The sequence below is a fragment of the Saccopteryx leptura genome, chromosome 11 (genome assembly GCF_036850995.1).
Source record: "Saccopteryx leptura isolate mSacLep1 chromosome 11, mSacLep1_pri_phased_curated, whole genome shotgun sequence".
In the NCBI taxonomy this organism is placed as follows: Eukaryota; Metazoa; Chordata; class Mammalia; order Chiroptera; family Emballonuridae; genus Saccopteryx; species Saccopteryx leptura.
In genome coordinates, this window is record NC_089513.1 from 47,281,814 (window position 1) to 47,299,846 (window position 18,033).

Consider the following 18,033-nt stretch of genomic DNA (forward strand, 5'->3'; position numbering starts at 1 on the left):
AAAAACGGGGCTGTGCACAGTGGATGTGTGTTTGGAGAGAGTGGATTTGAGGGATCAAAGCAGAGCTGTGTTTGCGGTTCTATGCTTCTGTGTCCTGGCTACTCTCCTCAATCAGCGGGCTTGTTTGGGAAAGGCCATTTGGCGCCTAAATTGAATCCTGTGGCTCTCAGGCCTGGACGTTGGGTTCTTTCTACAAGTGGAGGTGGCCTTGTCCCGGGCACATTGCTGCAGGTGGAAGCATGAAGGCATGGTCAGGCTGACAGAAGGGAAGCAAGGCGGGCGGGTGGAGGATGCGTCAGGGTGACTGGGAGCACTTGCATGGGGCAGTGTCTGAGCTCTAAGGCCTTACCTGTATTTTCTAACTTAATCCCCATGGAAACCAAAGTGGTCACTGATGACCTTGGAAAGCACGTTTTCCAGAGGACAGTGGACGTGGGAGCCAGGTATGCAAGAGGGAGGGAATGAGGAGGTGGAGGGAGTGGAGGCTGCAGGCTAGGCCGTTCTAAGAAGTATGTGAAGGACAGGAAGTGGGAAAGAAAGGGTAGCATTTTAAGGGTGAGGAAGAAAGTTCTTTTTTATATTTTCTCTTTTATTTAAAAAAATATATATATTTGGTATGAAATAAGCTGAGGAGAAGGGAGGGAACACGGAGTAGGGGAGAGGCTGAAGATACAAGAGTAGGGCTCCTTGAAGTGGCACATTCTTGGACAAGCGATACAATGGTGCCTCCCAGTGGTGCAGTGAGTCGTTCTGGGGACCGGCATGGAGGGGTCGGGGGCACAGGGAGATGGGCGGGGCTGTGACCCAGGTGGGAGGGACTTACTGTTCGCTAAACAAAGAATAGAGTAAAACGGGTAGGAGGAAATTTGAAGGGTCCATTAGGGACAGCCTGAACATTTTAAAAATAACTATGAGAAGCTGTCATTTATTAAGAGTAAAGGAGCTAGGGGGAGTGTTACAGGCTGATCCTCCCTTCCCCTCCCCCCAGAATTTGTTTGTTGATATACTAACCCACAATACCTCAGAATGTGATTGTATTTGAAGACAGGGTCTTTCCAAAGGTAATTTGGTTAAAATGAGGTTATTAAAGTGGGCTCTAATCCAATGTGACTGGTGTCCTCATAAGAAGAGGAGATTAGAACACAAAACACACACATACACAGAAGATCATGTGATGTCACAACAAGAAGATGGCCATCTGCAAGCTGAGGATAGAGGCCTCTGGGGAGACCACACCTGCCAACACCTCAACCTCGGACATCTGGCTTCCAGACTTGGGAGAAATTTGGTTGCCGTAGTTTAAGGCACCTAGTGTGGTACTTTGTTACAATAGTCCAATCAATACAGGGAAGAACTGAAGGCTTGAGATGTGCAGGAGAAATTTCTAACAGCCTATGCAGGAAATGTCACAGGAGTGATAATGGGGCGGGGTGATTGCTGAATGGTGCTTTGTGTGCAGGCGAGTTCAGACCCTATGGAAATGCACTGGACTCACTCAGCTTGGCTCCCGTTTCAGTCTATGTGTATGGGGGTGTATTTATAAAAACACTAGTGTCTGTCAAGGTTTCCTTCGTCCTCCATTTGGAAAATTGTGATGTGAAGATGTCAAATTTAAGAACTTGGCCCTGGCCCGTTGGCTCAGTGGTAGAGCATCGGCCTGGCGTGCAGGAGTCCCGGGTTCGATTCCCAGCCAGGGCACACAGGAGAAGTGCCCATCTGCTTCTCCACCCCTCCCCCTCTCCTTCCTCTCTCTCTCTCTCTCTCTCTTCCCCTCCCACAGCCAAGGCTCCATTGGAGCAAAGTTGGCCAGGCGCTGGGGATGGCTCTATGGCCTCTGCCTCAGGCTCTAGAATGGCTCTGGTTGCAACAGACGACACCCCAGATGGGCAGAGCATCGCCCCCTGGTGGGCATGCCGGGTGGATCTGGCCGGGCGCATGTGGGAGTCTGTCTGACTGCCTCCCGGTTTCCAACTTCAGAAAAATACAAAAAAAAAAAAAGAACTTGTGTCATGGCCTAGACACGTATAGAATAAGCATTTAATCCCGAAGCTCTGAGGAGTATTACACTAGGAACCTAAACCGCTAGCTCACAGGCAAAAAAAGAAAAAAGAAAAAAAAAGACAGGATGCTTAATATCTCTTCCCTCCCCAGCTCCCAGCCATAGTCCTTCCTTCTAGTCTGATTTTCCCACCAGCTTTAGAGTCATCCTTTCCTTGGTAAAGGCAGATACTCAAAGAAAGCCACCACATAATAATTCATAATGAAGCATCAACTTTACAGTTGAGTCACTTCAGTTGTTCATTGATTGCTTTCTTGTATATGCCTTGACCAAGGGCTTCAGCCGAGCCAGTGACCCATTGCTCAAGCCAGGGACCTTGGGCTTTGAGCTAGCGACCATGGGATCATGTCCATGATCCTGTGCTCAAGCTGGTGAGCCTGCGCTCAAGCAACCTTGATGTTTCAAACCTGGGATCTCAATGTCCCAGGTCAATGCTCTATCCATTGCTCTATCACTGGTCAGGCTGAAAAAAGAAATTAAAATAAAACATGTAAGAAATTTATTAGAGAAAAATGCCTGTCAGAAAACAGAGAGAAAGCAGGTGAGGCTGGGAGAGCCGCTGTGCTGCAGTGCACGTCTAACTTCCTATGCGGAGAAGTAAGTCTGCATGGGAGCTCCTTAGACAGGTGCAATTCTAGGAGAAGCTTGCCAAGGTCATTTCAGAGTCCTTGGGCCATCTTCCATCTCTGCTTGTCCTGCTGGAGTGTCCAGGGTTGTTTGTTCTGGATAGAGAGAACGAGATGACAGCTCCACAGTTGGTGTGGCTCTGGGAATTCCAGTGCCCATACATTTGGAGGTCAAATGAACATGGTTATGGAGTTCATCAGACAGAGGGGCATCTCTTAAATCTGGTGGCTTATTTGGAATTTAATTAGGACATAGCAAAATGTTGATTAAAAATCACTTCCCAGGTTATTTTATTTTTTATGGTTTTGAATTTTTTTTTTTCTGAAGTTGGAAACGGGGAGGCAGTCAGACAGACTCCCGCATGTGCCTGACCGGGGTCCACCCGGCACACCCACCAGGGGGCGATGCTCTGCCCATCTTGGGGCGTCACTCTGCTGCAATCAGAGCCATTCTAGCACCTGAGGCAGAGGCCACAGAGCCATCCTCAGCACCTGGGCAAACTTTGCTCCAATGGAGCCTTGGCTGCGGGAGGGGAAGAGAGAGACATAGAGGAAGGAGAGGGGGAGGGGTGGAGAAGCAGATGGGCACTTCTCCTGTGTGCCCTGGCTGGGAATCGAACCCGGGACTCCTGCACGCCAGGCCAACACTCTACCACTGAGCCAACCGGCCAGGGCCTGGTTTTGAATTTTTTAATTTAATTTTTTATTTAGATATAGTTGCTATACAACATTATATTAGTTGTATTAGTTTCAAGTGTAAAAAGTAGGGATTTGTCATTTTTATACCTTACAATGTGATCACCTCATTAATTTTAGTAATCAGTCATTTGTCACTGTGCAAACTTACACAATATCATTGACAATATCCTTCCTCCGTTTCTGCTGGTGAGATTTTGGAGGCTTGTTTGGCTTAGAGAGAGGAGTAATGGGAGGGGAGAAATATCGGGCTGGTGGCTTCCATCTCAACACTGCTTTTTTTTTTCTCCCCTGCCTGCCCATCAATCTGAGATGCTAGCTGGACCCTCCCCAGGACTGGCTTTAAGTGTGGAGACGGGTCATAGAGCAACCAAACCTGGGCTTTCCGTGAGAGTTTGGGATTTGTTAATGTCAGTCTTGCCAATGAAAAGGAAATGAAATTTACCAAATGTGATTGGTGGCAGGGGATCTTTTAAAGCTCTTTAAAAAAAACCACATAGCCTGACCTGTGTGGTGCTGTGGATAAAGTGTCAATCTGGAATGCTGAGGTTGCTGGTTTGAATCCCAGGGTTTGCCCAGTTGAGGTATATATTTATATGAGAAGCAACTACTATGAGTTGATGCTAACTGCTCCACCCCCTGCTCCATCTCTTTCCTCTCTCTAAAATAAAATAAAATAAAAATACATATTCACAGGTTTTAACAGAAGACTTTGTCAGGTCTCCTAGTCTGATATTTTGTTCATCAAACATGGTCTACTTCTAAGTGGAATATAGAAGATTTTTAGGGCAGTAAAGCAATTCTGTATGACCCATTATTGATGGCAGGTCATGATATATTTGGCAAAACCCATCATGTATGTAAGGTATTTTCCCCGTGGAGGAAGAAAGAAGGGTGTAGCCACAAAGTGTGGAATAGCAAAAGCTTTATTTAGTAGAGCACATCCCAGACAAGGTTCTCTGGTCCGCACAATGGGCCAGAGAAGTTGCACGGATTCTTCTGCCGGCGGGGGGGGGGGGGGGGGGGGTAATGTATAGGGTCAGTAGGGTGATGGAGAGTTGATATGACATGGTGAAATTTCATTGGCTGACAGACGGTTGATCTTTTTCAAAGGGCTCTGGGCCGTTTCTTTTTGGCGGGCATGGGTGTGGGCAGTTCCAGCCAAAGTTCCTGGGCCTGGTTTCTCACGTGACCTTCCCCTATTGCCAACCGACCTCACATTCCGACCTTTTATGTTAGATAGGGGCGCTGCTATTCGTCTGGCTACTTCCTGCTGGTTAGGGGCATTGTGGAGAGGGGAAGTTGGAAGGTGGTGGCTCTGAGAGGAGTCACGTATATGGGTGTAGGAACATCTGTTTGACCTTGACTCCAGAAACTTTGCGGATGAGGTCCTGTATGGATTTAAAAAAGAGGAGCAGGCCCTGGTCGGTTGGCTCAGTGGTAGAGCATCGGCCTGGCGTGAGGAAGTCCTGGGTTCGATTCCCGGCCAGGGCACACAGGAGAAGCGCCCATCTGCTTCTCCACCCCTCCCCCTCTCCTTCCTCTCTGTCTCTCTCTTCCCCTCCCGCAGCCGAGGCTCCATTGGAGCAAGAGATGGCCTGGGCACTGGGGATGGCTCCATGGCCTCTGCCCTGGGTGCTGGAGTGGCTCTGGTCACAGCAGAGCGACGCCTGGATGGGCAGAGCATCGCCCCCTGGTGGGCGTGCCGGGTGGATCCCAGTCGGGTGCATGCGGGAGTCTGTCTGACTGCCTCCCCGTTTCCAGCTTCAGAAAAATACAAAAAATAAAAAATAAAAAAAATAAAAAAATAAAAAAGAGGAGCAGATATGAGTAATATGCTGATAATTAGAAGAGGACCTAGGATAGGGGCAGCCCAGGTGAGGATGGGTGGCTGCCACCAGGAGTTAAGTGGGTTGTAGGAGGAGAGATCCTTGAGCAGTTTCTCTTGTAGACGGTTGAGGACATTGATGTTCTCTTCCATTGGGCCAGTCTCATTGAACAGCATTGCTCCCTGCTTTAACTCACTCGGTGGCAGGTTCCCAGTGGGAGGGACAGGAGCAACAGGAGGGTCTGCAGGGCCCAACCTTTTGGTGAGCAGAGACGGGTGGGGCCCAGTGGTTCCGACTGTCAGCAGTCCTGTATGGGGGCAAGCTTGAGGCGAGAGACATGGTACCAAGGTGTTTGTTCTAGGAGTTTAGCTGCGGTAGGAATAGTCAGTATTGCCGTATGGGGTCCCGTCCACCTGGGCTGTAGGGAGCCGGGCTGGAGCTCCCTCAGAGGAACCCTGTCTCCTGGCTGGAGGGGGACCACTGGGTGTGCTTCATCTGGACCCCCTTTGGGAGGAAGGGTCCGGTCCACGTGTTCCCTGAGAAGATGGCAGAGTAAAGACAGAAAGGGGAGGTAGGTGGCAAGAGGAGGGGGGTTTGGCTAAGAGAGCAAAATTGGCAATTCAGTGTTGAAAGAAGCCTGTTAGATCGAGGAAAGAAAGAATCTGAAGGAGTGCGAAAAAGGGGATTCCGTCCAAACTGCATGTCAGGAGTGGTGTGCAAAGGAGAAAAGAAGGGGTCCTATCCACTCCTATAACCGAGACCTGTGAGGGAACTAGAGGTCCAGAGTGTGATGGCAAAACAGAGAAGGTAGCCCCTGTGTCCACAAGAAATGAGATGGACTTACCTGCTACCTGTAGTATTACCCTGGGCTCGGCGAGGGTGATAGGGGTCTTCGAGTCCAGGCTGTGTCAGTCGTCCATGAGGCTGAGTTCAAGCGATGGACCTGCCTGGCTGGCTTGGCCTCCCATTTGGGTGGATTGTCCTCCCCGTGGAGGTGCCGAGGAAGAGCCTGTTGCCCAAAGGGGGCAATCACTCCGCCAGTGACCAGGCTGCTTGCGGTCAGGGCAGGGCTCAGTGGGCGGCCTCAGGCAGGGGCACTGCTGAGACCAGTGACCCTCCTTGCCACATTAAAAGCTAGCTCCTGGTAGGGTTCCTCTTTGCGGCCTGGACTTGGGTCGGGCACCTTCTCTGCCTTGCCCCTGTTGATCTGCCGGCCTCAGGGCTGCCACAAGAGCCTGGGTTTGGAGAGTTACCTTCTGCTGCATGCGGGCCTGGGGAACAGCCTTGGCCTGTTCCTCCCGACCATTAAAATCCTTAAATGCCATGTTCATCAGGTCTCGGATAGGGGTTTGGGGACCCTCTTCTGCCTTTTTAAGTTTCCTCTGAATGTCTGGGGCCAATTGGGAAATAAAGTGAGTAGCTAATACAGCGGCCCCGACTGGAAGTAGGGTCTAAACGAGTATGGAGGACCATAGTGTCAGTGAGGCGGTTTAAGAAGAGAGCCGGGTTTTCCTCAGGTCCTTGAGTAATTTCCCTTACTTTGTCATAGTTAACTACCTTATGTGCTGCGTTCTGCATGCCAGCTATAAGACAGTGTTTGGTCTCATCATCTCCTATCTGTCTGTTTCATCTGGTAATCCCAGTTGGGGTCCATGTCAGGGACCGCCTCTGGGCCCGTTGGCAGTTGAGGGTTTGAGAGGTGGACTTTATCTGTATGAGCCCATGCGGCCGTCCAGATCTGGTCCCATTTGATGGGGATAAGGGTAGACATAATAGCATAGAGATCATGCTGCTTCCTGCACTGTGGGTGTGGTGCTGAGCCCTCTTGCGAACGAGGGTGGCAGCTTCGGGATGGCAGAGCAAGGAGACTCCAGGAGGGGGCTCCCTGGGAAGGCGGCCCCTTGGGGTGACTATGCACATAGTTCCTGTGAGGGAAAGGTGCCTCCATCTTATTTAGGCTGCCATTGTTTGGAGTCTTTGTTTCAGTAGCCGAATCTGTAATTAGGACATATTGGTAGAAACCTCTACTCTGATACCTAATAGAAGGGATAACACAAAGAGGTACAAGTTCATTTTTTCAGTATTTATTGGTCTAAGAGCACAAAAATCCCAGTTGTAATTTTTTTGCGTGTCACCCCCATCCAATATTTTGAAAGGTAGCATTATTAGAGAGCTAATTGTCTTTGTAAAGTCTCCCTAATGATACCAGAACAAGCAATGTCAGGGCTGGTTCTTTCTGTGCAGAGTGCCTGGTGGGTAAAAAAGAGAGATGAGAGGAGAGAGCTATGTGCCCCTTGTTGAATATGTTTCACATCACATCCAGTAAGCAGAGAACAGGATTTAAACCTGGGCCATTGGTGCCAAAGCCCATGTTGTATTCAACACCATCTCAGAGAACTCTGAGAGGTCCAGCTTCTCTAGAATCTGCAGTGGTTTCTGCAAGTGAAATCTCTTTGCATTTCCATGGCATTGGGCACCAAGTTGACTTTGGTCTCTTTATTCATGGACTACAAAGAGTTTAGTAATTTTATCTAAAGTATGCAAATTGAGTTTCCTCCGTTATCCCTGATTCTGTTAGAAGGAGAGAGGTAATCTTGGTGGCTTGACAAATTTCTATGGCAAAGAACAAAATACAGTGCAAAAATCCCAGGCTGGCAGGAAGGTCACTGTGGTAGTGTAGGAGACAGCATGGCAGGGTGGGAGCTAGGCGGCCATGGGTTCAAACCTCAGTTCTTGGAAGAAATACTTAACCTGTCTGGTTTTCAGGTTCTCTGCCTAGGGATTGGAGATAGTATATACTGTCACGGTCCAGCCACGACAAGTCTGTTACGGGGTCCTCGAACGGGAAAAGGTATGGAATTGAATAAATGATAGAGAGGATCACACCGCGAACAGTCTCCACTGCTCCTAAGCTGATGCAATGGCGGCCCCCAGAAGCACATTCATCTTTATTCAGGGAAAAAAACGTGGTCCATTAGCAATTCAATTGTTTCCAAGACAACTCAAAGACAACCCCCACCTTACCATTTAGATCTAACTTTACACCAGTAAGAAACTAGCTTCCAGCCTCTTCCGGAGAACATGGGTGGGATAAGCAATAATCAGGTATAGCTCTTTGTTAACTGGGCAGGTGAGATGAGTGGTTAGGCCCAGCACCTGTCCCCTGGATATAAAAAACACCCTGTTTATATTTCGGTCCCCAACAATATACCATATTCCTAACTCATAATAGGTGCTCTCATAGCTAATACAGAGCCAGCACCTTGTGCTTGTGTACGTGGGGCCTGGCCTAGTTCCTTTGCTCTAGGGCAGAGTAGTAGATTTTGAGAATTTTATAATTCCCTGCAGCTTCCAGGCATGATTTCATGGGTCATGGCAATGAGCGATGATTGAAGAATACAGCAAAGTCTGGCACCAAAGGTGGGGAGACTGGCCAGAGGACAGCTCTCCATTCCTGGCCAAGAGGACTAAGTGGAGACCCTTGAGCTAAGGCCACTTAGTAACCTGTCTGGATGAGCTGTTGGCAGAGGTATCCTTATTGGCAGCTGACTCCTGCCCAAGTAGCACGGGTTATCCCTGCTTTGCAAACTCAGAACTAATAAGTCCTTGGAGGAAGGCCGGAGACTGGGACACAGTCCTGGCCATGGCAAGCAGGGCTGGACTGAGATAGTTCATTCATGGACTCATTCATTGAAAAGTGCAAAAATCAAGGGCTCTGCCTCTGGCGCATTAACATTGGTTTCCCAACGCCTGTTTTTCTCTGGACTTTTGCCTACGTGGTGTAACCCAGGCACACTGTGTTCTTACTTGAACAAGAATCTCTAGGAGAGGAAAAAGGATAAAAACTGTTCAACATCTGCTTTATGATTTATAAAATAAGTATGCCGCACCATTAAGGAATTCTTCCCAGGAAAATGTTGCTCTTGTACAAAGAAATATCTTGTTAAAAAGATTGAGAAGTTCACCTGTACTAAAACTGTTGAGTTTAACAGTAAGAAAAGAGGTACTCCATTCCGTTGCCATTTAGGAATGGTTTCTAGAGCTTTTCCCTGACTTGACCATATATTGGTAAATAGAATGAATCCGTCTTACCACTTCATTCTTTTCACTCAATCTTCCATTTATTTTGATGGTATGATACATATATTCAGTATATTGGATGCATAATAACCAGCTATTATCAACATGAATTACTTCATTTCTTTGTTTGGCTTTTCTCACTTTTCACTTTTTAAGATTTCATAATTGGCCACAATCACCTTTCTCTCTTCTTCTTCTTCTTTTTTTTTTTTTGTATTTTTCTGAAGCTGGAAACGGGGAGAGACAGTCAGACAGACTCCCGCATGCGCCCGACCGGGATCCACCCAGCATGCCCACCAGGGGCGACGCTCTGCCCACCAGGGGCGACGCTCTGCCCCTCCGGGGCTTCGCTCTGCTGCGACCAGAGCCACTCTAGCGCCTGGGGCAGAGGCCAAGGAGCCATCCCCAGTGCCCGGGCCATTTTTGCTCCAATGGAGCCTTGGCTGCGGGAGGGGAAGAGAGAGACAGAGAGGAAGGGGGGGGGGGTGGAGAAGCAAATGGGCGCTTCTCCTATGTGCCCTGGCCGGGAATCGAACCCAGGTCCCCCGCATGCCAGGCCGACGCTCTACTGCTGAACCTTTCTCTCTTCTTAATGCAGTAATTTTTAGGCTTCTCAACTAACCTGTAGATTATTTAATGCAGTGAAGAGTTTCTTCCGTATTACTCAGAGTACTTCCTTTTTTTTATTATTGATTTTTAGAGAGAAAGAGGGGGAAGAAGCTGGAAGCATCAATGCATAGTAGTTGCTCCCTATATGTGCCTTGAGCAGGCAATCCCAGGGTTTCGAACTGGAGACCTCAGCATTTCAGGTCAATGCTTTATCCACTGCGCCACCACAGGTCATGCTACTCAGAGTACTTGTACATACAGCATTTGCCCTGGATGGAGGAACCAGCTCCACCTTCAGGGTGAGTTTGTTGGGAAAGGATTCAGACAAGAAGTGATTCTTGAACTCAGCCTTAGAGGAGGTACTTTCCATATACAGAAAGGTAGGAAAGGAGATCCTGGTAGAGTATGGGGTAAGGAAGAGCAGGGAACAAAAAGCCGGTGGTGCCTGACCAGGTTGTGGCGCAGTGGATAGAGCGTCGGATTGGGATGCCGAGGACCCAGGTTCGAGACCCCGAGGTCGCCAGCTTGAGCGCAGGCTCATCTGGTTTGAGCAAAAGCTCACCAGCTTGGACCCAAGGTTGCTGACTCCAGCAAGGGGTTACTCGGTCTGCTGAAGGCCCACGGTCAAGGCACATATGAGAAAGCAATCAATGAACAACTAAGGTGTTGCAACGCACAACAAAAAACTAATGATTGCCCTGGCCGGTTGGCTCAGCGGTAGAGCATCGGCCTAGCGTGCGGAGGACCCGGGTTCGATTCCGGCCAGGGCATACAGGAGAAGCGCCCATTTGCTTCTCCACCCCTCCGCCACGCTTTCCTCTCTGTCTCTCTCTTCCCCTCCCGCAGCCAAGGCTCCATTGGAGCAAAGATGGCCCGGGCGCTGGGGATGGCTCTGTGGCCTCTGCCTCAGGCGCTAGAGTAGCTCTGGTCGCAACATGGCGACGCCCAGGATGGGCAGAGCATCGCCCCCTGGTGGGCAGAGCGTTGCCCCATGGTGGGCGTGCCGGGTGGATCCCGGTCGGGCGCATGCGGGAGTCTGTCTGACTGTCTCTCCCTGTTTCCAGCTTCAGAAAAATGAAAGAAAACCAAAAAAAACAAAAAACTAATGATTGATGCTTCTCATCTCTCCGTTCCTGTCTGTCGGTCTCTGTCTATCCCTCTCTCTGACTCTCTCTGTAAAAAAAAAAAAAAAAAAAAAGCCGGTGGTCTGTAAGGCTCTCTGGTACATGGGAGGACAGGTGGGGGTGCGGCTGGGGGACAGGTGGGAAATGTGGCTGGGAACTTGGTCACCAAGGGCCTCATGGCCTCTGCATGTACGTCCTGCAGGCAACACAAACCCTTTGGAAGATTGTAAGCTGGCGGTAAGAGGTAGGATGGACTTGGGTTTACGGATGTAAGAATGAGCAACCTGATCAGATTTGAATTTTTGAAAATGACTGTGACAGCATTGTAGGCAACAGGCCAAGTCTTAAAATTGGCCTGTTTCCCCATTTCTAGAGTAAGTACTATTGGTTTTGCACCAAGATTAGAAGAGATAATACATGTGAAAGTGCTAAATAAATTTTAACTAATATTATTGTGCTAGTCAAAGAAGAGTTAACATGCTTTTATAAAGCTCAGCTTTATAATCTGAGGCATAATACACATGCTTGGTATTGCTACTGGATTTATATAGCTTTCCACTTCCTTAAACATTTTTTTTAAATGGGAGCATTTATTACTGTTTGTTGTCTGCTTCAGCTTAAACTCTAACTACTACAGATTGGAAGGACAGGGGGAAGTCAATGAACATTGAAGAGGAGAGAAAAGGTATTCTCCTCCCACCAATTGTGCATTCATTCTTTCAAGAGCCATTTCAAAAGAAAAACATTTTCCATCTGTTCCTAGTATGTTAGCATGTAAGGTGCCCGAAGACCTCATCATATTTACCAAAATCTCTCCTTCTAAAAGAGCATCAGTTGTGAGTAGGTGAATAGAAACCTGGTGTGTAAATAGCTAAATATACAAAGTACATGAAGCATCTTATAATGTATGATATTCATCTGATTTTATTCTGTGTGCTATTAAAAAGGACTCTAGTACTTAAAATTAGGACATTTTCAAAGCTCAAGTCTGAACCCTGTATCACTCCTTGGTGATGGTGTGACCCAGCAAATCACGTCACCTCCCTGAGCCCATTCCTTTCCCTGTAAAATGGGGAGTGTAGTAAGTCCTACTTCACAGGGCTGGTGGGAGGATGAGCTGAGGTCATGTGATTAAAGTCCTCTATGCAGTGCCAGACGGATGATAAGCACTCGTAAGTTATTATCAGGGCAGGGGAGAAACCATCTCTGTGGGTGCTAGTATTATTCTTTTCTGGTGATGGCATCAGGCATTCAACGTCAAGTTGCTTCTGAACATGAATCTTAATCACCACTTAAAAACCAGGGAGAGGACCTGGCCAGTTGGCTCAGTGGTAGAGCGTCGGCCTGGCGTGCAGAAGTCCTGGGTTTGATTCCTGGCCAGGGCACACAGGAGAAGCGCCCATCTGCTTCTCCACCCCTCCCCCTCTCCTTCCTCTGTCTCTCTCTTCTCCTCCCGCAGCAAGGCTCCATTGGAGCAAAGATGGCCCGGGGGCTGGGGATGGCTCCTTGGCCTCTGCCCCAGGCGCTAGAGTGGCTCTGGTTGCAACAGAGCGAAGCCCGGAGGAGCAGAGCATCGTCCCCTGCTGGGCGTGCCGGGTGGATCCCGGTCGGGCGCATGCGGGAGTCTGTCTGACTGTCTCTCCCTGATTCCGGCTTCAGAAAAATACAGAAAAACAAAACAAAACAAAACAAAACCAGGGAGAGGATGAAAAGAGGATTGAGTTTAGTCTATAAAAGGTCTTGAGCTGGAAGATGTACCAGAGTCCAGTGCCTACTTTGTGCTGCAGGGCCCAGACGATGGCTGGTCCTGCCAGCCTGACCAGGCGACCTGGACAGGACAGCAGTGCATTGAAGGTGCTGAGACGGCTATTCCTGTGCCGCAGAAACGGCATGAATGGTGACGAGGGGCGAGACAGCACAGTCCACACAGCTGCAGGTACGGAAGTCAAACTGTCTTTATTCTTTTACTGTTGTATTTGAGATAGGTAGCAGCACTGCTGGGGAGTTCGGGAGGGGAGGGGAGGAGAGGGAATCTGTCGGATGGAAATCTTACCTTTGAGCATTGGTTATATCTGGTGCTTATTTTCAGCACCGTTCATGTTAGACTTTCCAATGGCAAGTCAAGGAGAAGAAGGAAGATGAGCTCAGAGGAAAGATTCTTTGCAAGAGTTCAACCAAGTGGCCAAAAGTTTATTCTTGCATTGCATCATGCATGTGTCTTGGAATTATGTTTTTTCCTTTAGACCTAACTGAAGTAAACAAACTTTCCAGGTAGGACATAGCTGTCCCCATCTTTCTAGCATCTCTCTTTGGGGCTGATGTGGTGCTAGATTTTCCTGATAGCCAGTCTCAGCTCTGGTATGCGTCTAACACTGATCAACCGAGTATGTTCATACCTCAGCTGTAAAACAGGGACTTCTAGACAGCCAGAGTCAAGTGCTCCGCTCTCCCCAACAGATGCCTCTCCACCACGCCCCGGCTCCACCAAAAGGAAGGAGACGCATGTCCTGAGTTAGACTCGGCCTGGCCAGGTGCACAGCAAGGGTGTGGGTTGGTGGTGGGCTCAGTGCACAGCCCACTTGACCGAGCCACATACGTGCTCAGGCCTGACGTACACTGGCAAAATCTGTTAAGGGTATTTCTAGACATTTCACATGATTGACTCCTCTGAGGAAATGATACATTAAAAAATATATATGTACACACACATATTTAATTATTTCTTTAAAACCACAATTAAAAAAAATTCTTTGCCATTGGGTAAAATTAAATCTGACAAGAAACCCTATGAGTTTTTATTAGTACCATATTGTTTTCTTTGGCTCCACATATTATATTGATAAAAAGACTAAAAAAGGAAAAAAAAATTGTACAAAGGCAAATATTTTGTACAAAAATACAGTTTTAAAAGCTCTTTAAGTATACTTCATATTATTAAGAGTTGGCCTATATATCTTTATGTCTGCATATTTTTCCTACATTTGGGGTTTTAGAAATGTAAGGTACTGTTTACACAGTATATGTTTTAAGTTCTTCCTATAAAGCTCAACAATCAATGATAATCTTTTTATGACTGGAGCATCCCATATTTTGGAAGATATGATTTGCATAAATGTACAATCACTGGCTGAAAAATCTATGGGATTCAGTCCATTTGCATACTGAAAATCAGTATTCATAATGGGGAAACAGTTTAATTCCAAAGTCCTTGAGTAATGGCAGATGGTAAAGAACATTAGCTGTTGATTTTTTCAGTAATGGTTTTCAGTGCCTTTTTTTCAATCTGGTGAGCAGGCAATGCAATCAGAAGGAAGCTTCCTTTGCGTTTAAGAACTGTCCGAAAATTTTCTTGTGTTATTACATAATGGTCCATTATAATGAAGATGATAGTACTAAAAGAGAGGAAAAAGAATGGGTGTTAATTTTTAAAAAAAGAACAATGTTAATGTACAATTTAAAAAAGGGAACATGCATTTTTTTGTAGGAAAGGTTCCAAAATACATCATTCAATAATGTTTATTTTTTCAAAGAAATGCTTAGAAATTCTTATTTAGATTAAGTAAAAGGTAAGTTTCATTTTGAAGGAGCCTGTTCTGGGGAAGCCCAGTCCCAACTCAAATCTCAAATGATGAAACAAGGCAAACAAATGACAAATATGGATAACTTGTCACTCTTCCTGTAATCTCTTGTTCCTCCCCTGAAACTGACCACACTGGGAGTTCTTCATGAGTCTCGAGACTTAGCACTTGGACTGGTGCCTGATACACCAAAGGTATTCAATATATGTGTATTCAGTGGATATATGGATAATTTGTGCCCCAGTTACTACCAAAATTGATTTGAACAAAATATATTTGAGGTTTACTACCAACTTGAAAAAATGAGATATAATTGACATAAAAGATTATTATTACCTTCAGGGTTTCAAAACAAAGATGTGATAATTGTATATACAACTGACCCTGGAACAACATAGGGGTGCTAACTGCCCTCCCCATGTAGTCAGAAGTCTGCATATAACTTTTGACTACCCAAAAACTTCAGTTGTCCCTCTGTATCTGTGGGTGATTGGTTCCAGGACCCTTGTGGATACCAAGATCCACTGATGCTCAGGTCCCTAATATAAAATGGTATAGAACAATGTATATGGTCAGCCCCCTGCATTTGCAGATTACCAAATGCATATTGAAAAGACAGTTTTCCAGCCCTGTCTGGGTAGCTCAGTTGGTTAGAGCAGGGGCCAGGAACCTATGGCTCGCGAGCCAGATATGGCTCTTTTGATGGCTGTGTCTGGCTTGCAGACAAATCTTTAATAAAAAAATAATAACATTGCCCTGGCCGGTTGGCTCAGCGGTAAAGTGTCGGCCTGGCGTGCAGGAGTCCCGGGTTCGATTCCCAGCCAGGGCACACAGGAGAAGCGCCCATCTGCTTCTCCACCCCTCCCCCTCTCCTTCCTCTCTGTCTCTCTCTTCCCCTCCCGCAGCCGAGGCTCCATTGGAGCAAAGATGGCCCGGGTGCTGAGGATGGCTCTGTGGCCTCTGCTTCAGGTGCTAGAATGGCTCTGGATGCAACAGAGTGACACCCCAGAGGGGCAGAGCATCACCCCCTGGTGGGCATGCCGGGTGGATCCCAGTCGGGCGCATGCGGGAGTCTGTCTGACTGCCTCCCCGTTTCCAGCTTCGGAAAAATGAAAAAAAAAAAAAAATAACATTAAAAATATAAAACATTCTCATGTATTACCATCCATTCATTTCCTACCACTCATGTTCATGGTTGCAGGTGGCTGGAGCCAATCACAGCTGTCCTCTGGGACAACACCAAATTTTTATTGGATAATGCGTAACATACATGGGTCGTTGTATGGCTCTCACAGAATTACATTTTAAAATATGTGGCGTTCATGGTTCTCTCAGCCAAAAAAGTTCCCGACCCCTGGGTTAGAGCTTCATCCTGAAGTACAGGGGTTGCCAGTTCGACCTCGAGTCAGGTACATCGAACAGGTTGATGTCCCTGCCTGTCAGTCTCCTCCCTCTTTCTAAAATCAGTAAATAAAAGAAAATACGGTTTTCCATACAAATACTGTTTTTCATTCATGGTTAGTTGAATTTGATGTGAAACCCGAGAGGGAGGGCCTACTATATATTTATTGGAAAAAAAATCTGTGTATTAAATGGACCCTTTAGTTTAAACCTGTGTTGTTCAAGGGTCAACTGTATTGCAAAATGACCACCACAATAACTCTAATTAACATCCATTAGCACAGTTAAAAAATTTTTTTTTCTAAGATAAACTGTAGAGCAGATGACTAGAGTTAATAATATTGTGATTTGGATGTCTGTTTTCTCCTCTAGGTTATAGAGATTTTCAACGATTATTTCTCCAACTAAGTGTCCGTTTCTTTCTCGCTTTGCCTTCTGGGACCCCTGTAATGTGAATGTTGGTCCACTGGAAGTCTTCTAAGTCCTTTAAGCTATCTTCACTTTTTAAAAATTCTTTTTTTTCTTTTTGCTGATTGAGTAGGTGAGTTCCACTACCCTCTCTTTGAGTTCACGGACCCTTTCCTCTGCTTCCTCTAGTACAGGCAGTCCCTGGGTTACGAATGAGACAGGTTCTTTAGCTTTGTTCTTAAGCTGAGTTTGTATGTAGGTGGAAAAGGTATACTTACTTATTAAATGCAACTTAGATATTTGTCTTAACATAGTATTTTTTTTTTTGTATTTTTTGTATTTTTCTGAAGCTGGAAACGGGGAGAGATAGTCAGACAGACTCCCGCATGCGCCCGACCGGGATCCACCCGGCACGCCCACCAGGGGCGATGCTCTGCCCACCAGGGGGCAATGCTCTGCCCCTCCAGGGCATCGCTCTGTCGCGACCAGAGCCACTCTAGCGCCTGGGGCAGAGGCCAAGGAGCCATCCCCAGCGCCCGGGCCATCTTTGCTCCAATGGAGCCTCGGCTGCGGGAGGGGAAGAGAGAGACAGAGAGGAAGGAGAGGGGGAGGGGTGGAGAAGCAGATGGGCGCTTCTCCTGTGTGCCCTGGCCAGGAATCAAACCCTGGACTTCTGCACGCCAGGCCGACGCTCTACCACTGAGCCAACCGGCCAGGGCCGTCTTAACATAGTATTTACCTTTCTGTGCATATAAAAACTTAAAACATTTTCAAACCTATGGAATCTATCTTGTTTGTAACCTAGGGACTGCCTGTATATTGTTGAATCCCACTAGTATATTTTTCATTGCTATTTTTTTTTTTTACAGAGACAGAGTCAGAGAGAGGGATAGATAGGGACAGACAGACAGGAACAGAGAGAGATGAGAAGTATCAATCATCAGTTTTTTGTTGTGACACCTTAGTTGTTCATTGATTGCTTTCTCATATGTGCCTTGACCATGGGCCTTCAGCAGACCAAGTAACCCCTTGCTCGAGCCAGCGACCTTGGGTCCAAGCTGGTGAGCTTTGCTCAAACCAGATGAGCCCGCGCTCAAGCTGGCGACCTCGGGGTCTTGAACCTGGGTCCTCTCCATCCCAGTCTTTCTCTCTATCCACTGCGCCACCGCCTGGTCAGGCATCATTGCTATTCTTGTATTCTTCAGCTCTGTGACTTATATTTGGCACTTTCTTATATTTTGTGTTTCTTTGTTGAAGTTCTCAGTATGTTCATCTATTCTTCTTCCAAGTTCAGTGAGCATTTTTTATGGCTATTACTTTGAATTCTTTATCAGTTAAATTATCTTCTTTTCATGAAGGACTTTTTGAGGTTTTATCTTGTTCTTTTGTTTGACACCTATTTCTCTTTCTTCATTTAATTTAATTCTCTACGTTGGTTTCTATTCAGTAGAAAAAGAGCCACAGCCTGACCAGGAGGTGGCGCAGTGGCTGGAGCATTGGACTGGGATGCAGAGGGCCCAGGTTCGAGGCCCCGAGGTCACCAGCTTGAGGTGAGCAAAAAGCTCACCAGCTTGGACCCAAGGTCGCTGGCTCAAGCAGGGAGTTACTTGGTCTGCTGAGGGT

General features: G+C 47.1%; 1 protein-coding gene and 1 long non-coding RNA gene across 2 annotated transcripts in view; one reads left to right on the forward strand and one right to left on the reverse strand.

Annotated features, from left to right (window-relative positions):
• Positions 1 to 375: 375 nt before the first annotated feature.
• Positions 376 to 18,033, forward strand: part of LOC136382951 (uncharacterized) — a 21,141-nt gene continuing 3,483 nt past the window's right edge. The window contains exons 1-3 of the long non-coding RNA XR_010747353.1: positions 376 to 443; positions 7,977 to 8,061; positions 12,811 to 12,959. This is a non-coding gene — a long non-coding RNA (uncharacterized lncRNA). The remainder of the gene's footprint in view (positions 444 to 7,976; positions 8,062 to 12,810; positions 12,960 to 18,033) is intronic.
• The window catches only part of COLEC12 (collectin subfamily member 12), a 277,937-nt gene continuing 272,905 nt past the window's right edge, over positions 13,002 to 18,033 (reverse strand). Inside the window, exon 10 of the mRNA XM_066352331.1 lies at positions 13,002 to 14,415. Coding sequence (XP_066208428.1) covers positions 14,396 to 14,415 — 20 coding nt within the window. The 3' untranslated portion in view covers positions 13,002 to 14,395. The remainder of the gene's footprint in view (positions 14,416 to 18,033) is intronic.